This window comes from Vespula pensylvanica, chromosome 19 (assembly GCF_014466175.1).
Source record: "Vespula pensylvanica isolate Volc-1 chromosome 19, ASM1446617v1, whole genome shotgun sequence".
In the NCBI taxonomy this organism is placed as follows: domain Eukaryota; kingdom Metazoa; phylum Arthropoda; class Insecta; order Hymenoptera; family Vespidae; genus Vespula; species Vespula pensylvanica.
This window is the reverse complement of record NC_057703.1, coordinates 3359424-3385028: the sequence shown is the minus strand read 5'-3', so window position 1 is coordinate 3385028 and position 25605 is coordinate 3359424. Positions and strand designations below refer to the sequence as shown.

At 28.1% G+C, this 25605-nt stretch overlaps 3 protein-coding genes across 6 annotated transcripts in view; 2 read left to right on the top strand and 1 right to left on the bottom strand.

Annotated features, from left to right (window-relative positions):
* Window positions 1-25605, bottom strand: part of LOC122635846 (glutamate receptor 1-like) — a 64074-nt gene that overhangs the window by 2707 nt on the left and 35762 nt on the right. The window lies entirely within an intron of this gene.
* On the top strand, window positions 12053-15438 carry LOC122635811 (glutamate receptor ionotropic, delta-1-like). 2 transcript variants are annotated; one of them, XM_043826477.1, is made up of 7 exons: window positions 12053-12216; window positions 12278-12765; window positions 12843-13172; window positions 13256-13711; window positions 13830-13919; window positions 14558-14721; window positions 14802-15438. In XM_043826477.1, exons 1-7 carry the CDS (start codon window positions 12141-12143, stop codon window positions 15103-15105), a joined length of 1908 nt encoding a protein of 635 aa, XP_043682412.1. In that variant the 5' UTR covers window positions 12053-12140; the 3' UTR covers window positions 15106-15438. The 2 variants fall into 2 exon arrangements, with proteins under 2 accessions (XP_043682412.1, XP_043682413.1); XM_043826478.1 differs by having other exon boundaries at window positions 14792-14938.
* Window positions 20965-24596, top strand: LOC122635807 (glutamate receptor ionotropic, delta-1-like). 3 transcript variants are annotated; one of them, XM_043826469.1, is made up of 8 exons: window positions 20965-21370; window positions 21431-21918; window positions 22017-22346; window positions 22431-22596; window positions 22678-22886; window positions 22991-23080; window positions 23711-23874; window positions 23933-24596. In XM_043826469.1, exons 1-8 carry the CDS (start codon window positions 21199-21201, stop codon window positions 24318-24320), a joined length of 2007 nt encoding a protein of 668 aa, XP_043682404.1. In that variant the 5' UTR covers window positions 20965-21198; the 3' UTR covers window positions 24321-24596. The 3 variants fall into 3 exon arrangements, with proteins under 3 accessions (XP_043682404.1, XP_043682405.1, XP_043682406.1); XM_043826470.1 differs by having other exon boundaries at window positions 23917-24264; XM_043826471.1 differs by lacking the exon at window positions 20965-21370 and having other exon boundaries at window positions 21537-21651; window positions 21731-21918.

The following is a 25605-nucleotide window of genomic DNA, read 5'->3' as shown; positions in this document are numbered from 1 at the left end:
GAAAATGTTTGAATACAAGCTGTGCCAATAGAGGACCGAAGTACTCTTTAAAAATTGTAATTAAAAATCATCACAATATAAAACGGTCGTACTACTTGCTTAATGTAGTACGATGATTCTTGAAATTGTGAAAAGCGCAAGTTTGTGGTCGCAATGCCTTCTCGAGAGAGTGCATACCTCCATTTAAACATTATCGTTGTCCATTTCTGAAGAAGAAGAAAATAAATGTAGTAGAAATGAAGAAAAGAAAATGAGAAATTTACCTTTTTCAGATTCGGAATATAAGAGAATTGCAGATTTTTGACCGTATGATTTGCAAATGTCTATGATAAAAGGAATTTGTTTGTCGCTGATAGAAAAAAATTCGTAGGATCTTATAGCCTTCGGAAGAAAAAAAATAAGAAAAAGAATGAGTATTTTTAATAGCATAACGAAATTCTTCTTTTCTTATGTCGATCGATTAATTATAGTATTATTTTTCAAATTGAACGAATCGGCGAGTATGTTCTCAAGAAAATGGGAAAATATCTGTCCTACTACGAAAAAAGTCGCAAGATACTAAATTTCTAAACTATTTAGAACATTATAGTCACTTCTATTATTATGATTGTCATTTACGTATCTCCATGTACACGTTATACGTTTATAATGTTCTACATACCATAGTATAATGTTATAAAGGATTGTTAAAATTTACTTACATTTAAATAATTTAATAGACATTCTAATCGATATAATCGATATTTACACTTAAGAAAATGAATTGCGACCTCCACATGTTTGAAGAAATATATACATGTCTAATAACTAATACTGTTTAACAATCGAAGTATATTTAACTATCGCTATATAAAGTTTAGAATGTTTTTATAGGAGATCATTTTTACTCATATATTGATATAAATCAGCGGTTCTTAATCTTGATGAATTCATTTTATATAATGAATTCCAACTTTGTATTTTTCGGTGAGAAATAAGATAAGAAAAAAATTTCACTTATAGAAGTTATTAATTTTCCTCTGAGCCACGCTGAAAGTAAAAAAGAAAGTTAATAGTTTATAAAGTATTTAACTGCGGTGTTGTCCAATCTTTTTTGGATTATATAATAACTTAATATCTCAAAAATTTTGATGTCCTTTCAAGTAATCTAATAGTAAATAGAAATTATATAAATTGTGTTATATAAATTGACGTAAAAGAAAGGTCTGCGTTGATAAGCAAATGCTCATACGATAGATAAATATACGATAATAAACGATAATATACGACGATAAATAAGAGTGGTTATTTTTTTTAACATTCACTACAGAATGTATTGAACCTTTATGGTGGATTGTAAGGCATCGGAGAAAAAATATGGAGAAAATATTGCACTTCTACCATTTTTACTTTTACCTGACACGTAATGACAAGAATACAAAAAAAGTGATAAAGTAATTTTAGTACCCTTACAAATCAAAAAATATATTACACAGATATACAATTTGCATTCATACATGTGAAACAAGAATGCAAAAAAGGACTTTCGACGCAATCCGTACAAAAACTTAGTTCAACAGACATAATGAAGAGATAATGTTGCAAGATATATTTAGCATCGAAACTTTCGTTCCGATTATTACAAACTGTGTGGTATGGCTACAAGGTTTATAAGAGGCAATACCAATTTTCAGGATAACAGAGGATAAAAACGTGACTTATTTTCTTCATTTCATCGGACTTACGACTTTTTTTGATTTGCGACAAATTGACTCCAGCCGATTCGTCTAAATTAACAAATTTTTATGCACTGTTAGAAATTATATAAAATTACAATTTTTATATACGGAAAAAAGCAGAAAGGGAATCTATACAAAATTTCGTAGCGGTACTATAAGTTAAGTATCTACTGCAATGTTTGAAATTATTTAAAAATAGCATTAAGTAACCAAAATTTTTTTTATCAAATGAAGTAATCCCAATATTTTTGTCAGGAATAAATATTTAAGTTTTAATAAGGTGGCAAACGTTGTTGTTGAACTATTTAAAATCACACAGTTATAATGGAATATTCCTAGAGTAGATTACAAAGACATGAATTAAATAGCGAACAATAGCAAAAAGGAACACAAGTTTAATACCGAATTATCTAAGAAAGCATGGGTTTTTAAAAACAAAAGAGCAAAAAGAAAAACAAATTCCCAATTATGACTTACATCATCAAAGACATTATCTAAAAATATATGTATAAATATTGATTTTCAGATCCGAGACAAACTATCTAGCAACGATATATATATATATATATATATATATATATATATATATATATTGTATTATATATATATTATATATATATTATATATATATATATATATATATATATATATATAATACAAAAATTATAGTTTAGTGAGGTCTTTTACAAAAGTTTCCAAAACATTTCCAAACTGACACAACAATTGAAACAAATCCTCTTGGTCGAACATATAGAACAGAGGGAATTATAAGAAACCACCATACAAGTTAATATAAAATTCAAAATCGATAATGGAACTATGGTAAAGATCATGAGTAAACGAAATAGTTAAAAGTTATTTCCTCATAAAATTTTAAGATATACTATATTAAATCGCAAACATTTTGAAAATCAATGTTAGATATTCTTAGAATGTACAGTGCTTAAGTTAAATACAGAAATATTGCAAAAAAAAATTAAATCGCAAACATTTTAAATATTGATAGAAAGCCATTATTCGACCGAAAATAGATTTGACAGTTAAGGATTTCATTAGAAGAAATGTCGTATATGTAGCTGCGACTCTTAATACCGAATTAGATAAAATTTTAAGATAATATGTAGAGACATTTGATCCAAACAGTTTCAAAATTGGCGCGTACATGCGCGATTGACACTAAAAAAGAATATAAAACCTGTTATCGTTAAAGCTCGGGCGAGCTTTTACAACGTAAATTAAGCATGTTGATTTTTAATTATTTATTTGTGGTAATAGATTAATTTTTTCAATATCATCAAAAGTTCAAATAGTAAACAATATTACAACGTAAATTACATTTGGAAAATGCAAGAAAATTTAAAAATAAATGAAGAACGATATAAATTTCTATTCCACAAGAATGTTTAATATAACATTTTGCAAGACAAACGGAATAATTCTTAAATATACGTCACAATACAATTCTGCAACAAATAACCGAGCAGAATGATTTGTACAAATATTGAAAAGAGGAATAACAAAAAGTTTAGAACAAAAATGTGCGGTCGTATATAGCTTGGTATAAAATTTTATAAAACTAAACTATATTATATATTCCATATCTAAAATATTCATATAGCTACGATTGCTGTTCCTTTATAAAATTATAATATACGATTTCATAAAAGAATCAAAAGCAATAGCGTATTTTCGAGGAAGGTAAGAAGTAGATAAGGTCTGATTTTTCTCTGCAAGCAACAACTGCAAATAGATATAAATGGAAACAAAAAAGTATGTTGATTTAAGGAAAGAGAGAGAGAGAGAGAGAGAGAGAGAGAGAGAGAGAGAGAGAGAGAGAGAGAGAGAGGATGAGAGGGAGAGAGAGAGGGAAAGAGAGAGAGTGAATACATTATTTCAGTTTAATACATTATGTTTTAGCATGGTTAAATAAATGACTAGGAAAATTATGTTATGCCATTGCCCTGGGTGATGATCGATTATGGAAACATTATATAATACAAATATAAAAAAAACGAAAGTACACAAACCGAAAATAAATGTTTAGATCTAGACTACAAAGCGTAAGAGCATGTATCGATAAAAACAAAACAGTCAAAAGAAAAAAAAGACTGCCAAAAGTCCCTCAAGAACCAATATTATCTCAAATTTTAGAAAGATACTTGCGAAACTAGAAATCATTACGACGTTACGTTGAACTCCACGAATGGATATTCTCATTAAGGAGGGGAAATGTCATATAGATTGATTTAAGAACAGGATATGCGTTGAAGGATATACGTTCATAAAATAGGCGAATAGTACGTGTGATAAGACGTTTACTGCTTCTTTTAATTATTTATGCAGTTCCGCATAAGCTACCGTATGCATTAATTCTGTATGCTAGATTGTAAGATATAATAGAAAAAATATAGAAAATAATGAACATCTGCACGATTTACTTTTACTTCTATGTGATCTACATAACAAATTGGATCATCTGAATTCTGAATAATAAAGTATTCTATGTTGTTTCATTCTTTTCTTTAGAAGAAGTTTTCACGGGGAATTATCAACTTTTTCTACGAAGGATTCATATCAACTGTGTACATCAAAACAATTTGACATGATTAGGATAAAATTAGTTCCCTGTGGGCAATGTCTTAATGAGAAACATTGCTATAATGAAACATTAATTGGGGTTGCATGATATTATTATTATGTTTTTTATGACGAATATAAATAATTTAATTTTTGAATTTAAAAAATCAGTTAAGGGTTCCTGGTTATTAAATATCGGACTTATGCAGGACCGTGGAGAACAGTTTGAGAATCTAAGATATAAATTAAATTATATTTAGAGTTTAAATAATTAATATTGTCGTTGGTTGATACGTGTAAAATGGTAAATTTCAAAAATAGAAAAAGTTATAGTCGTTTAAAGTCGATTTTGTCGAGTTTCGTAACTGGCAAGTATATAGCCCCTTATAATCCACTGGCATCATTTTAGAAATTTCTATCTGAACATTTTAGCTTAGAAAACATGTTCGAATGAATATGAATGGTAAGTTATTGGCATTTAAACAAATATTGATTTTTCTGGAAATCTTCGAAAAGATCGATCGAAAATGTAATATATGATATATAATACACACACACATACACACATATATAATATTATATAAATGAAATATACCGCGTCTACTAAAATGTTCTACTGAATATCTTTAATTCTGGTAGATAGACTATCGTATTCATAATCATAAATTGGTTTATTTTGGATCTTTGGAACTTAATGTGCAAGAAGACGATAAACATTTCAAACATTTTATGTAAAGAAATAACGAAAAATTGTATCACAATTCCAGCAAATAAACATAACTGGAGTACATTAAAACACACGACGTTTCGAAAGACTTATAACTCAAAAATTAAGCACTTCGAAATTCATTTCGAAAGAATCTATTTTTTCTTCTAGATATATGAGAAATATCCTTTAGAAATAGCATTCTTGAAGATTCGTTGCATGATTAAGTTACACTTTGAATATATAAATTTTAGTTAACTTTTTTTTTATAATATTTCATCGTACTCTCTTATATTCTTCCTGTTGAGTAAAGGGCAATTCCTTGTCTTCTAATATCAACTTTATTAATTTTTTTCTTTCTTTTAAAGGCGGATCTCTTGAATGCTATAAATAAAGATTTTTCTTCATCTTTCTTCCACTTAGTGTATTTATTGTTTCATATATATTTATTTTTTTCGCGAAGATGTTGCGAGCACGAATTTGTACTTTTCATAATTGCAAAAATCAGCATTCTACTGAAAACGAACTATACGACTATACTACATAGCGCTGATCTTTAATTTCAACGCGATCAATGAGTTCTTTTTAGCAAGAAGTACCTTTGATATGTCTTCAGCAGTGTGACTAGTGATGTTCATTTACGAGGAAAATTTATCGATTATTATCACAATCCATCAGATAATCTATTTCATGTGAGATTCAATTCAAAAATGTTGGTCTATTGTGCTACGGAAAATATTTTACGAGAATGATATTCGATCGATACGAATCAAATCGAGATCAATGATATAATGACTTGGAGCTTAGAGAAAGTATTTCTAAAATGATTACAGAATCTCTTTACGAAAGGAGACATAATTTACATGGTTTGATCATGAAAACTGTTGCAGTTAAGGAACAACGTTTTTGTCTAGATATTTTTTATATTTTCTACTTAAAAATATTATTTTTCGTCATCCTTTTTTCCTATTTTTTTTTTCTTGTATAGGGTTCATTATACACGAACGTAAAAAAGGATTGTGATTCATGCAGTATGCATTGTGAAATATTCAGAAAAGTTTGTGTCACTCTCTATTTTAGTTTAAAGATTATCTCCAAAGCAAAAGAGTATAAAAGATGGAATCCAGATGAAAAACTTGGACTGGAGCAATTGTAGAATTATATACAGACATTTCCTTTTCATATTTTTCTATTACCAGTGCCAGATTGAATGCTGTGGACTTCACGCATCCTGTTTTTAAAACCAAAAACTTTTTCGTTATTCGAAAACCAGAAAAATTTGGGATTAAATAGTCATCTTATTTTCAAGTACGATAATTTTCAATCGAATTTTTTATTATATTCTTCTGCATGCGTTAACTATCATGAATTAAAATATTGTTATTTTTGTAGACTTTCACTAATACTGTTTGGATTGCTATATTTGGAGTAATTATTGCATTGATTTTACTGATATTTTTCAAAAAAAATAATGGAACTGATCGTAAAATAGGATATTTATTCATCGATAATTTTTTGAAAATTTTGGGGTATACTTTGTCAACAGAGACTGATAGGTTTGTTCGATGTTTCTTGATTTGCATTTCATTTCGTTTTTGTAATAGTTATATTAACACAAAGTATTCTTTTGATATAGTTTTTTTGTGGTGGATCATTATTCAGTATAGCAAACTTCTTCATATTTCTTTCGGTTACCGTCTTATCGGCCGCTTATTCAGCAGGTTTGATAAGCCTTTTAACATCTTTTAACCTTATCTTACTCTTTGATGCATTAGAGAATTTCGTTACAAAAGGTACTCATCGATTTACCGTTATTTGTGGTACGGTTGATTATGATAAATTTACAGTGCATATATATGTATATATATATATATATATATATATATATATATATATAAATTTATATATCTACATATGTGTGCAATAAGTATAGCAAATTAAAGAAAAATGTTCATTCGTAGAATTCGGCAGATCTGCTATCGATGATCGTGATAAAACTGATGTTAGAAGAGGAATAATTTCCACTAAATGTTCAGGAGGGATCTAAAAATGTATCATGAAGTATTATAAAAAAAAGTTATATAACATTTACTTACACAGACTGTAAGGAAACTATGAAGCAAAAAAGACATAAGTTTTAAAATGATTCTTGAACCTATTTTCGTCTTCGTAGAGAAAATAAGGAATTTAATAGATTTCTGAAGTTTTAACACGTAGTTTCATTGGAGTTTGTATATAGTTGTATTATTAATACTCAATATTAAATTACAGATGTGTAAAAATCGTAACCTAGCAATCTATATGTTTGACCAAGATTATATAGTAAATCTGAAAGTACCATGCAATGTGGTTCGTATTGCGACAAAAGATGTAGCCACATTTTCTTTGATTTTATCTAAGCACATTCCTTTCACCGGCATTATCAATTTTCATAAGAACACAATTATTCATAATGGAATTTTTCATTTATTATATGTTAAAGTATTAAGTTGCAAAAATTTCGTTCTAGGTTGCAGAAATTTCTCAAGAATGGTATAATGCATCGTATAAAAGATTCGACATATGAGAAGAAATCCTTTAATATAACGAATATTAACTGATACCCATAATCAGCTTAATATCGGTTCTTATTCTTATCCTAACTGGTGTCGTTTTCAGTATTTGTATTTTGATTATAAAAAAGTTTATTTTTGTTCGTAAAACGAAAAAAATGACCATGGTACATCATATTTCTTGGATTAAATCGTCAGGATTTTCTGTAAAAAGAAAAAAAAATTTTTTAATATTAGAAAACATTATGTGAATCGTAAATGTGCACGCTTAAATTATTTTAAATAATGACAATGTACGTTTTCAAAGAATTTTTATTAGATTATAATTTTCGATTAGGAAATTAGATTATAATTTTCGAATAGAATAGAAATACGCGTAGATGTATTTTGCATTTTTCAATTTCGTATAGTTTTAAATTTAAATGGAACTGTTTCATTATATTTTACATGTGGTGGTATATGTAACAGATTTGCTGCTGTATTTATCGAATGCTCGTGTAGACATGTTAATTCTTTCAAACTATTTCGAATTTATATGTTTGCACGAAGTATGTTATACCTATGTATGCCATAGCCTGAAAAATAATTATTTTCATTATTTCACAATTTTGAGAATCTTCTAATAAATGAAATAATACATTTTATCCTTTGATCTTGAACATCTTCAATCAAATACAAATATACAATTCATCTTAGACAAATATTCTTATGCTGCTTATATTGTGGAATATGTTAACTAGTAGATGTAACAAAAACTAGTAGTCGCATCAGTAATATACAATATCAGTATATGGAAATAATGAATGACCATCTCTAATTCGATATTGTTGAGATCTAAAAAAATGAAGGTAGACATGCTTAACACAGTCGAAATTACTAGTCAAGACGCCGTTTGATATTTATTGCGCGATCGAACGTCGAGGAATTCTATCGTAGTAATTTTCATACCAATTTCATGACCAATTGAAGGGCAAAGAATTCGAAAAACTCAAAAACAATCACACCGCGAAGATTTACACCGTAAATTAATAGATATTTAGAAGGAAAATTAGTTCATAAAAATTGAAAAATATCAAATTTCCAGAACTTCTTGCAAAATTATGTACATAATGCGAATAATAAGTACATAAAGTAAAAGATATCACGTATAATATTTTATTCAAATTACGAAATGAGTACAAATGTCAATGAAGTTATAAATAAAAAATGATCGCTCTGCGTTTGCCTGTTCTGAAGTTACGAAAATGAAATTCTTGCAAAGATGAAATTGGTCGGACTTTATACATGAAAATTTGATTCCATGAAGACTTGAAGAATTTGAATTCAATTTAATTATTTTAAAAATAATAAAAATTTGTAGACAATTATATTCTGAAATGGAAATCCTTGATGATAGAGCTAATGCGTACGATTTGCTTAATAGAGCCTGTATATAGATTTTTTCAGTAGTTATATAATAACGAGAATTCAAAAATAAATCATGATCTAAAAGTTGGAATTTGAAAAAATTCATTGTTATTGCTAAAAAAATAGAAAATTGGATGCCCACTCAGCGATTTTATTAATCGATGCACATGAAAGCAAAGAAACAAGGTGTTGATATTCATGATTTATAAGTCTTAGTTTAAGGGATGAATGTTTGATAATGAATCATATAGCAGTCGGAGAAATGTGTGCAACTCATTGTTTGTTATAAACTAGACAAACTATTCTAACTGTGGCAATTTACATTTATGTGGCACTATGACAAATATTACTCCGGATAAATCGATTTCACAAGTTACTGATTTGTCACAGAAAGTACTTCTCTGTGATGTAACGATAATAAAAATTACTTGTTAAAAATTGCCGTGATCTTGAGTGAAGATTTCGGCATCAATTTTCCCTTCAGCAGAAGCGTGATCATTAATTGAATTTCTAAATTTGAAATTCAATTTGTATATTAATAATAATATGTCAATGTCAACTATAAAATCTAGGATTACCATCGACGTAGTATTCATTAGATATTTAAACAATCTGAAATATGCAACTCATAGATCACATTTCAATTATTACAAGTCAATAGTTTCTTTGTTAAAAAATAATTTCGAAAGTATTCTGTCAAAGAAGTAGTATCTGTACCCTAACTTGAATACTATGCAATAATATACAACGATTTTATAAAATGTTTAAAAGTTAAGCCTAATTTTTCGTAAAGTTTTGCGAGAGAACATTTTTTCGCATACAAGATTATTCGTAATCATTATAACAGTTACACTCTTTAGTTCGAATTTTACAGATCTATCTTCTATTATTATGATGACTTCATATGGTTCTCTATTTTTTATATGCTCGACTAAGAGAATTCTTCCAACTGTTTTGTCTGCCCTCGAGTTTTTTCAAACTTTTGTAAGATGCTTCATTATACCACACTTTTTGCATTGTATATTGCGATCGAAATTAGATTTTGTTGCTGGATGGTTCGGACCGCATCTGAAACTAATGATATCAATAATTGTCCGAGTATTTAGGTAAGTAACACTTTCGATGACACCTCGAGATCTCGATTGAGAATTCGTATTTGTCAATCATATTTTTTTAGGTAGTTCGATATTATACGTACATCCCAATTTGATTTGTTTCGTGCCAGATTAGCGACGCTCGTTTGTAGCTACTTGACATATTTTTTTATTAGACGTAACAGACGTAACGATATGTACCATCTAATTAAAATCTATATCTTTTTTTTTTAACAACCGTATATGGACTTATTAACTTGTCAACACAAACTATTTTCACAATGCTGCTTTTAAGTAATCACCAACACAGATACTTAATTTATGTAGTGTTTCCATAAAATTCTGTGTGAATTCCTTTTTGGTTTATTTCCGCGGAAACGATAATTTGTTGTAATTATTTACAGTATAAATATGTACAAATTCTTTAATGTAGACATTAGTTAATATAGGTTTAATTGTAGCTGATTTATATTTATGTTGATTAAAATGCAACGTCGATTAAAGCAAAATCATATCGATATCATACGATGTAATAAATAAGCCACTTTTATGATCACCTAGTATCTTGAAAACTGCTATCACCATTTTAAACGTTGTAGCCATCTCTCACAATTTCTAATAATCGAATCGTTAAATATACTTCTGTCATAACACTACTTCTATCATTATTACTATTACACTTAGTGTTTATAAATGTACTGTATGAAGTTCTTGGTCCGTTTCTCTATTCACAAGTGTAAGTATGTGTACGTAATATGCTTTAAAATTTATTATGCACTTAACTTTATTAGATTCCCTCGTATTCTCGCCGTCAATTTATCACGTGGTAAAAATAGGTCGTGAAACTGTTCAATTTTTCCATATTTCTTCTCTTCTTACAATCAATCAAAATGTAGGATGAATGCCTTCGATGGCTAATGCGAAACTATATGAATAACTAAAAGAGTAGACGTTCTACCATTCGTATACCTATCAGTGGATCAGTTTACCTATCATATGGACATATGCTCTTTAATGTAGGCTTTGTGCTTAGTCATTGAGCATACTGCGATTTATATTTCTTTCATTTTCTGCTAAACCGTTACTTTTAAGGCGTTGAAGAGGACGATAATGCAAATAAGATTGGAAAACACTTTTACAGTTAACCACAGGGTGGCCCAGTAAAAAATAAATAACTTGTATAAATGAAAAATTTTTTTATTTTATTTCCTCTTGAAAGGTACAAAATTAATGGTTAAAACCCTGGTAGAATGCATATTATATGAAATGGATCTTATCGAATTGATAACGTCTAAGAACTCTTGATTTATGTCAACACATGAATAAAGCTGAATAACCTTTTACAAGCACATTCCACTCCTTTATATAGCTTTTATAAGTAAACGAATACGAATATATATTCATATATATTTCATATATACATTCATATATATTTCATGAAACGTATCGTAGACGTAAATCATTTCGTTAAGTACTTGTCTCGATCCGATCGATCAGAATGTCTATTAAAGTTTTTAAATCGAAATGAAATTTTAACAATTTCTATTAACATTCACTGTCCTATGTACAAGAATATAAACGTACGATATTTACGTATTTAGATGCGTTAACAAAACGAATATAAATATATATGTGTGTGTGTGTGTGTGTATGTATGTCAGTGCGTATTTGAGTATGGATGTATTCACGCATCAAATAAAATAAAGAAACAAAAGAGGCAAATGAAAAGGACATTTACTAATCGATTGATAATAAATCTATGTCATCAAAGATGAAATCATTTCCTTCGTACAAATACGCATACGAACATCGCGTGACTTCCGACCTGCACGTCAACAATATTTCTCTCGATAGTTTAAATATTCAGTCTCGTGTGATTCTTCTTGTCGGATAGAAATTTTCTCATTTTCTCTAGTAGTTTCCGATTTGTTATATAACATTATTGTAATATAACATTATAACACTACAATTTAATCGAAAGATAAAGATGGCGTTGATTTTACCTTTGAAAATATTACTTATTCTTTTCCTTTTTCTTCCAAAGGCTACAATATCATATCAATTTTTTTCTATTGGCGATGAGCAAATGCCTTTTATCATAAATATTTGCAAATCATACGGGTCGAAATCTGTAATTTTTGTATACTCCGAATCAATAAGTGGTAAAAATATTTCTCCTTCTTATTAAGTCATTTCGATTATATTTTTTTTCTTTTTTCTCAGAAATGGAAATGACAACGATGGTGTTCAAATGGAGACGTGCACTTTCTCGCGAAGGGATTGCAAGTACGAATTTGCACTTTTCGCAAATGCATAAAACATCGTACTACTTAAAACACACTATACAACCGTATTACATAGCACTGGTCTCTAATACCAACGCGATTAATGAGTTCTCTTTAGCAACAAGTACCTTTGATATGTCTTCAGCTGTGTGGTTAGTGATATTCATTTCCAAGGAAAATGATACCGATTATTGTCACAATCCACCAGGTAATATATTTCATGTAAAATTCAACACCGAAATGATGGTCCGTTGTGGTACGGAAGATATTTTACGAGAATGGTACTCGATCGATACTAATCAAATCGAGATCAATGATGTAGCTACATGGAGCTTAGAGAAAGGAATCACAAAAATAGTTCCAGATTTTCTTTACAAAAGAAGATATAATTTACAGGGTTTAGTTATGAAAGCTGTTACAGTTAAGGTAAGATATCTTCTGCTTTCTATTTTCTACTTACAAATTTTATTTTTATTGCTTTCTATCTACTTTTTCTTTTTTAGACCTCACTATTATCAAGTATAACCAAGGATGGCGAATTAGACGGTATATTCGGTAAAATATTAAAAGAACTTTGTGACACTCTGAATTTTAGTTTTAACGTTGTCTCAGAAGTAGAAGACTTTGGGAGATGGAATCCAAAAGAAAAGACTTGGTCTGGAGGAATTGGAGAATTGTATACTGGACGTGCTGACATCTCTATATCAGATTTTATTATTAGTAATGATAGATTTGATGCAGTTGACTACACGCATTCTCTTTTCAATTACAAAAACATTCTTGTTATTCGAGAACCAAAACATTTAGCGATTCGATGGTGTTCTCATTTTTTAGTATGATCACTTGCAATGGAATTTTGTATTTTTTTTTCTTTATGCATTAACCTTCATAAATTAAAAAATTGTTACTTTTATAGACATTTACGCGTTCTCTTTGGTCTGCTGTGTTTGGAATATTAATTGTTTCATCGATTTTCCTAGTCTTACTCAAAATAAAAAGTGGAACCAATCGCAAAATAGGATATTTATTGATCGATAATTTATTGGAGATTTGGGGTATATTTTGTCAGCAGGGACTGGCAGGTCTGATTAAATGTTTCTTGATTTACTTTTCATATCTTTCTTTTAATAGATATATTTCCTCAAACTATTCTTTTGCTATAGATTTCCCTGATAAATCTTCCTTACGAATAGTATACTTTTCAATATTTCTTTTGATTATCGTCTTTTGGGCTGGATATTCAGCTGCTTTAATAAGCATTTTAACGTCTATAAATTACATATTACCATTTAATTCATTAGAGGGCTTCGTTGAAGATGGTACTTATCAACTTGTCATTGCTCGTTATACGGCTTACTATGATAAGTTTGCAGTAAGTATGATACATACGTCATTGTTTATGTATATGTGTAACTTTCCATATTTTAAACTCACATATATATGCGAAAAGAATAAGTATAGGGAAAGAAATATTAATAATTTACTTACAGAATTCGAAAGATCCTCTTACAGAGAAAGTTATGAAGTTGACATTAAAAGAAGAAGAATTGTCCATTACCGAATATGAAGGATTTAAAAGAGTAAGATGAACTATTATAAAACAAATATTAAATAAAATTCATTTATATTGTATATAAAGTAAATATATGGCAAAGTTTCATAAATGAATTATTTATATACGGAGAAGAAATAGCAGGCTCAATCAAGACAAATACGGAAATACTCAAGTTTTATAAGATTTCGAAATAGAATTTCGTAGTACTTCAATATTTATTTGCTTCAATTCTGGTGCACATTGTTGACATTTTCTTGCATGGAATGTTAAAAGTGTCCATTTTTTACTTGAATACGAACATGGTTTACTAGAGCTATTTTTTTCCGAACAAACATCAAATAAACTTACGTATGATTGTAAGTACGGTAATCCATTTGTAAGTGATAGTGATATTCAGTTCAACAAAAAATCCGTTAGATTTTTTTGCATACTTAAACAGAATATAACTAGTGTTCTAAATTTGATTCTAGAAACAAAATGGTCATGATTCGGGATCACTAATTATAAGAGCCTACTTTAAATATTAATAATTCAAGAATTAAACATTTCCGGACTAATGCTGGTAGAACCTAGTTTTTTCTTCTCTATTACCAATAATTTACTATTTAGTTTTATTGCACTCTGTATAGATTTTTAATAATAATAGCCGTTATTAAATTATAGATTTGTAAAAATGGAAAACTTGCATTATATATGAGTGACCAGTTGAGTCATTTTGAAAATCTAGTAATGCCATGTAATATGATTAGCATTGAAACAACACATATAAATCGGTTTGCTATGATTTTATCTAGACATAATCCATTCACCGACCTCATCAATTTTCAGTAAGAATCTAATACTTTTCACAAGAATCTAATAATATAAATATTCATTTGACGTATGTTATGGAATTAGCTCGTTTTAGGTTACAGAAATTTATCGACAATGGTATGATAAATCGTTTAAAATATAGGTCATTTAAAAAAGAATTCACCAATGTGGTCAAACACCAACCGGTTCGTCTAATCAGCATTATACCCCTTATTTTCTTTTTCTTAATTGGTGTCGTTTTGAGTACTTGTATTCTTATCTTAGAAAAGTATATTTTCGTTCGTAAAAGGAAGAAAATGTCAGCGATACATCATATTCCGTCGATTGAATCGTCAGGATTTTATGTAAAAAGGAAGAAAGTTATTAGAAATATTATAATAGATTATGGGAATCGTTAATGTGCACGCGTATGGTACTACACTTTTAACAACTATAATGCTCGCTTTAATGAATTTATATTTAATAAATCTTGATTATAATTTCTTCATGAAATAGTAACATGTATATGTATATTTAAGCCTTTGCATTATTTAGTACAATTAAATGAAAATAGAACTTCTTCATTCTAGTGTAGATGTAAAGGTGTATATAGCATATTTTCTATATTTATCAAACAGAATTTAATTCTTTCGAATTGTTTCGGTTTTTCGTACCTACACGAAATATAATGTATCTATGTATTTCATAGTTAAAAAAAGTTTATTTTCCATTACTTATGTATGAGTCAAAATTAAATCGCGTACGTAACTGAATTAACTATCTGTGAAATATTTAATAAACATATTTTTCTAACTAACTGAAGTCAGTTTGATTGCACTAGCATGTCAAATTTCCCATGATAAGATTCATCTTGAATGAACCCGTGCTGATTGAATGAGCCTCATACACATACACACACGCGCGCACACACACATGTACGTACACACATACATGTACTTTAATTTATGTTATGTATATTATTTATTATGTATTGTGTAATATATACTAATAACATATATGTAAATGTATATATATATATACACACAAAAAAATATATATATACATATACACATATAATAATAAATACATGAAGGCGAATAAAAATATTTATATGTAGAATTTAAGAGATTCACTTGTTAGGAAGAGGAAAAATTGCCAAACCAAAGATGAAAGTTTGGAAATAGTATGATAAAGTTATTATAATAGAAAAAAATTAAATAACATTTATTGTAGTATAAATAAAGAAATACGCGGCGATATTTTAAGAATGAACTCCTCATAGAGAAGAAAAAAGTATTAACATGAGTACGAAAATACTGAAGTTCTGAATTATAAGATTTTAAATTAGGACTTTATAGTACTCCAATTATCAAGAATTAAACATTTTTGGACCCATTTTGATAAATCCTATTTTGTTCTTCTTTATATATAAAGAATTCATATTTGAAATTCTACCACGTTATCTTGTTGTACCCTGCATACAGTTTCATTATTAATATCCATTATTAAATTTCAAATTCGTAAAAATCGGAAGTTAGCAATCTACATGAGTGATCAAACTTTCAGTAGAGAAAATCTGAAAATATCGTACAATCTGGTTCGCATTGAAAAAAAATTGAAACAATTTTGCTTCGATTTTATCTAGATATAATCCATTTACCGACGTCGTCAATTTTCTGTAAAAACACTAAAAATGTAATGATATAAAGTTTTATTTAACGAACGTTAAAACATTAAGTCATTCTAGATTGCAGAAATTCATCGACAATAATGTGATAAATCGTTTAACAAATACATCATTTAAAATGAAATCCAATAATATGGTGAAGCATCAACCGGTTCGTTTAATCAGCATTATATTTCTTATTCTCTTCTTTTCAACTGTGTTATTTTGAGTATTTGCATTCTGAACATAGAAAAATGTATTTTCGTTTGTAAAGGGAAAAATATGTTAATGGTATTCCATCGATTTATTTATCAGAATTTTTTATAAAGAGGAAGAAAAGCTTTAGAAAAATTTGTAAAAATTCACGCGAAGCGTAAATGTGCACGCATAGAATACAAACCTAATGACGACTATAGTGTTCACACATCTTTATTTTCTGATTATAATTTTCTAATGGACTACCAAATGCGTATATACATTTAAGCATTTCAATTAATTAGTACTGTTTTAAGTTGAAATAGAATTTTTTCATTATATTATACGAGTAAATATCTATATATCATATTTTCTTTATTTACCTAATGATTTCGTACATTATTTATCGTATGATTTAAGTATACATATTTTAATTCTTTCGAATCGTCTTTGCCTTTCGTACTTGTACGGCATATGATATATCTACGTATTTTATAATGAAAAACGGATTTCATTCTTTATTTCTTTTGTATGAGAAGTGTACATATCTCAATTATGTTTCTCCGAAATTTTCAATAAATATATTTTTCTATATAACTGGTTTATTCGATTGCATTAGCATGCAAATTTTCCATGATAGCAATCACAGTGAATGAAATCACACACACGGATTTATCTTTATGTATGTTATATTTATCAAATATTATGTATGTAATATATAGCAATAATATATACCTATATAATATATATATATATATATATATATATATATATATATATATGTAATATCATACAATAAAATTATTTAAGAAATATATGATTTTCTCATATTACATATCTAATAGAAAATTTATACGTAATGAATATTTTTTGTGAATGGTTATTTTTTCGTCTTCATCTATTAATATGGATTATAAAATAAATTTATATGAAAATCTAATTGATAGTATAATCAAATTCATAACCTCTCTATGTTATATATTCTTAATGATTACAATAATTTTTTACTGTAAATGCACAATTGCGCATGTAGGATAAGTAAAATATAATATTTAATTATACATTTATACAGGGGTTGCTTAGCAAATAGCACTTCTTTTGAAATTAAGACGACACAAAATTTTCAAAAGTTATATTTATTATTTATTTTAGTATATATATTAAGCTACTTTTCAATATAATTACTGTAATAGTTTAAACACTTATTGTAATATGAGTTATTATATATCACCTGTAACTTTTAATGCTTACTTTTAATGCTTTGAAAACTTTCACAAAAATTGCGTGTTCAAATGCGAATCACTCAAATATAAATTTGAAACGAAATGTTAAGGAGTGATTACGACATTTAACGATAGTTATCAACGATTATCATTCTTTCATTTTTCAACGATTTATCAATCTTTCTTTGATAAAACATAGGAGACTGAAGTACAAAGAGATCAAGTAAGTAAAAGTATTTCTATCGAAGAAAGTCTTATTAGACAACAACCAACATTGTTATATAATAAAGAAAAATGTTTTCGAATAGTACTAGAGGAGAGGAATGTATCAAATAGCATTCGGCGAATACATAAAAGGATTATATTTTTCAGAATATATTTTGGTCAGTTAAGTAAAAAAAATAACAGGTTCACCTTCCATGATGGCTACGAGTGAAATGAAAAGATTCAGTCATCGTGAAATAATCCGTTATCATGTGATACTAAATTCTATCAAAAGGGTACGTCGACTATTGCTTAGAATGTAATTTTGCATGCCGTAAATGCACACTAAATTTAGATTGGTACTAGACTGAATGAAAACCTGTCTTATTCGTCATAATAAGACAAGTGAAATAATCTATGATGTCCTTGACACTAAAAGCCAATGAAATCAATTAATTTTGGAATTTAATATAAATTCAAGAATAATTCTTTAATATAAATTCAATATAATGAATTCAACAATTTTTTAATATAAAATCAAATATAATATATTCAATAATTCTTTAATATAAATTTTCTTTTAATATAAATTCAAGAATAATTAATGATAAGGTTTTTATCTATATGATATGTTTTAATGAACTTGTAAATATATTGATACATTTGCTGCAATCGAAGAATATCGATCTACTCAGTGAATATTGTGAGACCTATTATTCCAAACTGATCGCTATTGTGTTCATGTATACATTTCAAGATGCATTTGAAACAAATGATATCATTGGTTGTGCTTATATTTTTAGGCATTGCATTCGATTACGCAGCTCTCAGTTCAGAATTCATTTTTGTAGCTCATGCGTTTTTAGAGACCTCAATTTTATACGTTCATCCCTTTTTGATTTTATTCATTATACGATCATTCGATTCGGTTAACTAATCATGTCACGCCCGATTGTAACTGTGCGACGTCTTTCGTGAGTAGGTCTATAAATGTAGCGTATATCGTCTAATTGAAATCTACAATTTTTATTTTTGACAAGCATGTATGGACTGTTAATTTACTAATCCAACATACAAATTTGTTTCACAATGTTATTTTTAGATAATCACTAAAATTGGAATAGATACTTAAATTATGAACGTCATTTTATTAATTTCTTATGGACTTCACTATAGTTTACAATTTCTAACGATGTAAGCGTCTAAAAACCCTTTAATTTGGACGCAAGTTCATAGAAATTTGCTGGAATCAATTTGCCACAAATCACATCGAAAGCCATACATCCGATGGAATATAGTAAATAAATCACCTTTTTGTTCCTTGTTATCTGGAAAGCTATTATCACTACTGTTATCATTCCTTCCAATTAGTAACAACAAGATTGAGCTATTTGATGCTAAATATACATTGTAACACTACATTGAAGTTCTTTATCCATTTCTTCATCTGATATTCAAGAATATACGTATATATATATATATATATATATATATATATATATTGTTTTTTAATTAATATAATGTACTGTATTATTTTCATCTCATTCTCCATATTTTCTCTCCTCTTACATTTTATTACAAAGGATCAGTGCATTCGATGACAAATGCGAAACTATGAATAATTAAAAGGAACAGCGAACGTCCCATCGTTAGTACTGTGTATCTATAGTATGGACTGACGTCCTTGACCGCAGGTTCTTTTTTTAAATCAACGAATGTAAAATAGTTTGTTACTTTTATTTTTCTTTAAACTATAAGAAAGAGAGAGCATCAAAGTTTTCCAGACGTTAAGCTGGAACGTAATCCGCAAAAATTTGGAAAACAATATAATATAGTTAATAATTTTACATTTTCTGTAATCATAGTGTGGACCAGAGAAGAAAAATAGCTCATATGAATGAAATTTTCTGATTTTAATTATTCTCGGAAAATACAATGTTAATAGAGCTCCAACAATATCGATATTATATCAAATTAATCCTCAAACTAATAAAGTTTAAGAATTGTTGATTTATGTCGACGCATGAATAAAGCTAAATGAGATCTAATAAACATATTCCATTTCAATACAGATTCTATTGACTTACGGGAATTACTTATTAGACGACGTTCACATATATTTTTTAAAACGTGTTCTTTCCCATCATTTTATTTATAATGGTTATTATTTATAATGGCACATTATTTATAATGGTTTTGATTTTTTAGATCAGAATGTTTATCAAACTATTTCATTGAAAATGAGATTTTAAGAATTTCTTTTAACAGGTGACTGTCCCATATACAGTAATATAAATGCGTAACATGTATGTATACATATGTGTGTGTATGTGTATTAAGAAAATGGATACAAATATAGATAAGCATACACGTTTAAGTGCTTATTTGTGGATGGGTGCACTCATGTATTAAAAATGATAATGAAGCAATAAAAGAGACAAATGCAGAGAACGTTTACTAATCGATCGATAATAAATTATACCAGCAAATATAAAATTGTTTTTTCCGTGCTAATATGCACACGAACATCGCGTGACTTCCGATGTTTGCAACAATCATAATAAACGATAATGATAGTGATAATAATGCTTTTAATAGTTTAAAAATTTTATCTCGTATGATTTTCTATAGGCACATTCTATTTTTTTATATAGCTCCTATAGGTAAAAGGGTACTACATATTAGACGACATTCATATATATGTGTTGAAACATGTAGTTGTAAATTATTTCGTTAAGTATTTATCTCGAATCTATCGATTGGAATTCCTATTAAATTATTTCAATCGAAATGAGATTTAAAAAATTTCTATTAACATTTCATTGTCCTATGTATATATATATGAATATGCAAATATGTATATGTGTAGAGAATAATGAATATAAGTGTACATATAGATACGTATCATGAGTGTATACCTACATCATAGAAAATAAACAAACAAAAGAGGCAAATGAAGAAAAAACCTTTATTAATCGATTGATAATAAATCTATGACAGCAAAGATAAAATAATTTTCTTCACACAAATAAGCACACGAACATCGCGTGACTTCCGATTTGCATGAGAATCATAATAAACGAAGTGACAATAATCCTTTCAATAATTTAAAAATTCAGTCTCGTGTGGTCTTTTTCCGCTGTCGGATAGAAATTTTCTCATTTTCTAGTAGTTGTTGATTCGTAAAGAAGCATTAAAATTACTTAATCGACAGATGAAAAAAAATGGTGTTGGTTGTGCAATTGAAGATACTTCCACTTCTTCTTTTTCTACCGAAGATCGTAAATTCATACGAATTTCATTCTATCGGCGACGAACAAACTGCCTTCATCATAGATATTTGCAAATTATATAGACCGAAATCTGTAATATTTCTAAACGCCGAAACGATAAAAGGTAATGATGTTAACATTTTCCCTTTATAATTTCTACTATATTTGTTTTCTTTTCTCTTAGAAATGGAAATGACAACTATAATGTTAAAATGGAGGCATGCACTTTCTCGAGAAGGTATACCAACTGCGAATTTGAAATTTTCTCAACTGCACAAATCGTTGAAATACTTAAAACAAATTGTACGACCATATTACATAGCAGTGATCTCGAATCACAACGCGATTAATGAGTTCTCTTTAGCAACAAGTACTTTTGATATGTCTTCAGCTGTGTGGATAGTGGTATTCATTTACAAGGAACATTTTTTCGATTATTGTCACAATCCACCAGGTAATATATTTCATTTGACATTCAATTCAGAAATGTTGGTCCGTTGTGGTACGGAAAATATTATACGGGAATGGTATTCGATCGATACGAACCAAATCGAGATCAAGGATGTAGCAACTTGGAGTTTAGAGAAAGGAATCACTAAAATGGTATCAGATTTTCTTTACGAAAGAAGATCTAATTTACAGGGATTAATAATGAGAGCTGTTATAGTTAAGGTAAAATATTTTCTTAATTGTAAACTATAGTCTATTTTTCCTTTTCTTTAACAAAATTTGATTTTATTTTTTCTTTCTTTGTTTCATTTCTTCTTTAGGATTCACCATACATAATTAAAAATAAAAATGGCGAAATAGACGGTATGTTCGGTAAAATATTAAGAGAACTTTGTGATACTCTGAATTTTAGTTTCAACATTGTCTCAGAAGTAAAAGAATATGGAAGATGGAATCCAGATGAAAAGACATGGTCTGGAGGAATGGCAGAATTATATACTGGACGTGCTGATATTTCTATTTCAGATTTTATGATTAACAATGATAGATTGAATGTTATTGATTACACGATTCCTCTTTTGACCTCGAAAAACATTCTCGTTATTCGACAACCAGAAAATTTAACGATTCAATGGTCGTCTCACTTCTTAGTACGATTACTTGCTATCAAATTTTTTATTCCTCTCCTCTTCATGCGCTAATCTTTATAAATTAAAAAATTGTTATTTTTATAGACTTTTACTCTTTCTGTTTGGATTGCTGTGTTGGGAGTATTAATTATTTCATCCATCTTCCTAGTCTTACTCAAAATAAAAAGTGGATCCGATAACAAAATAGGATACTTACTGATCGATAATTTATTGGAGATTTGGGGTATATTTTGCCAGCAAGGACTTCCTAGTTTGTTTCAATGTTTCTTGATTTACGTTTCATATCTTTCTTTTAATAGATATATTTCCTCAAACTATTCTTTTGCTATAGATTTCCCTAAAAAATCTTCCTTACGAATAGTATACTTTTCAATATTTCTTTCGATTATCGTATTTTGGGCCGCCTATTCAGCTGCTTTAATAAGCTTTTTGACGTCTGTAAATTACGTCTTACCATTTGATTCATTAGAAGGTTTCGTTGCAGACGGTACATATCAACTTGCTATTCCTCGCGGTACTGCTTATTACGATAGGTTTGCAGTAAGTATGATACATACATCATTGTATATATACACAACATATATATATGTATATATGTATAAAAAAATAAGTATAAAGAAACGAAGGAATATATTTACTTATAGAATTCGAAACATCCATTTGCAAGGAAGATAATGAAGTTGATGCTAAAAGATGAAGAATTACCCATTTCAGAATATGAAGGATTTAAAAAAGTACGTTAAAGTATTATGAAACAAATATTAAATATCCATTTATACTATATGTAAAGTAATTGGATGACAAAATTTGTGGAATGAATTCCTCACATATGGAGAAGAAAAAACAGACTCTATAAATATGAGTACGGATATTTTAATTTTGATTTATAAGGTTTGAAAAAGAATTTTGTACTCCGATATTTACTTATTGGAATTATGATGGACACTGTTGACATTTTCTTATATCAAATGTTTAAAATGTCCATCTCCTGCTTGAATACGAATTTGACTTTATGGTTCTATTGATTTCCGAACAAAATACGGAATATGGAAATGTGAATATGGAATTGTTGAATATTAACTACAACAAAAAATTGATCAGATTTCGTTGAATATTTAAATAGAATGTAACTTGTGTCTCAGATTTAATTCCGAAGGAAAGTAATGATGATCAGAGATCACTAACTGTAAGATCCTATTTTATAATCTAATAATTTAACAATTAACCTAAATTAATTTTCGGAATCGTGTTGGTAGAACTTATTTTTTTCTTCTCTATATATAATTCATTTTTAAAAATTTGCCGCGTAATTTCGTTACGCTCTGTATATAATTTTAGTATTAATATCCATTATTGAATTACAGATTTGTAAAAATCGAAAGCTAGCACTCTACACGACTGACCAAATAAACAATATAGAAAATTTAAAAATACCATGCAATGTTGTTGCTATCGAAACAGGATATATAAGCAATTTTGCTATGATTTTATCTAAATACAATCCATTCACCGACGTCATTAATTTCCAGTAAGAATACAGCAATCTGATTTTATTTAATGTACGTTATAGCACTAGCTCGTTTCAGGTTGCAGAAATTTATCGACAATGGTATGATAAATCGATTAAAGGATACGTCATTTCAAATGAAATCAAATCATATGATCAAGCATCAACCGGTTCCCCTAATCAGCGTTATCTCTCTTATTCTTTTCTTCTCAATTGGTATCTTTTCGAGTATTTGTATTTTGATCATAGAAAAGTGTATTTTCGTTCGTAAAGAAAAGAATATTTCCATGAAAGATCGCATCCCATCTATTAAGTCCTCAGTACTTTATGTAAAGAGGAAGAAAAGTATTAGAAATTTGGCAGTAGATTACGCAGATCGGAAATGTGCACGCATACAGTTTACATCTAACAACTATAATGTTCACTCTGATGGATTTTTATATCCTGACTATAATTTTCTAATATAATAGGAATACATTTATGTATATTTAAGGTTTTCATTACTTAATACACTTCGAAATTGAAACAGAACTTTCTGATTATTCTTTATCATTTGTTATGTATGAATCGTTATTAAGCAGTATACATAATTGAATTTCTTTTACTCAAAATTTTCAATAAACTTAATTTTCTATTTAATAGAAGTCAATTTGATTGTACGAGCGTATCAAATTTCCAATAGTAGCAATCTCAATAAATGAACTCGTAGCACACATACATATATAAACGCAGATTTATTTCAGTATATATTATATATGCATATTATACATTAACAATATATAATTATATATTAATTATATATAAATATATTCTTAATCAATATAAATAATCTTTAATGATAAGTTCGCGATCGCGCTTGAGGATTAACTAGAATATATTGTTTACATATATTTATAAGAGGCTAGCTTGGAATGTAATAACCGAATCGAAATTATGACGGTACAAATGCATCAATCTAAAGACTTAATTGTTTGTCACTTTAGTATATAATATATATTCAGCTATTTATCAATATAATTCCTTCTATTGTATAAAGAATTACGGTCTGAGCAGTGAAATTTTTATATACTTTCCTCATACACTTTTGCAGTAATTTTATTTACCTATTATTGATGCACTATAGTCTATATCATCGTTTTGTTCCCTTTTAATATTTGTTAGAATAAGTGTGAAAATTCTTAGAAAGTTACAGGTACAAATGTAATTGATTCAACATTTAAACTCCAAATGAAATATTAAGCAGTGGTTACTACATTTAACGATAACCCTTATCAATTACTTTCAAGATATAACAATTCATCAATCTTTTTTTGATAATTAGAAGAAGACTGAAATACGAAGAGGTGAAGTAAGCAAAAACATTTCTATCGAAAATGTAATATTACAAAACAACAAACATGGCTATATTATGAAAAAGAATATCTTCGAATTGAACTAAAGGGAAATAAGTCAACAGCAAATTATTCGATCAATGCACAGAAGATACTATGGCCGGTTAAAAGTATTCAAAGAAAATCCATGACGTACGATTTTTATGAATGCTACTAGGGAAATGATATTCCGTCATCGTGGAATAATCCAATATCATTTGTTTCATGGCAATGAAAATTATGAGTCTAAAAAATTGTGATTCTCTTGTAATTTATCTCCAATATATCCATTAAAGATTCTAATATTACATGACACTAAATTATATCAAAAGAGAACATCAACTGTTTTATAAAATGTAATTTTATCTTCCTTAATTTAGAT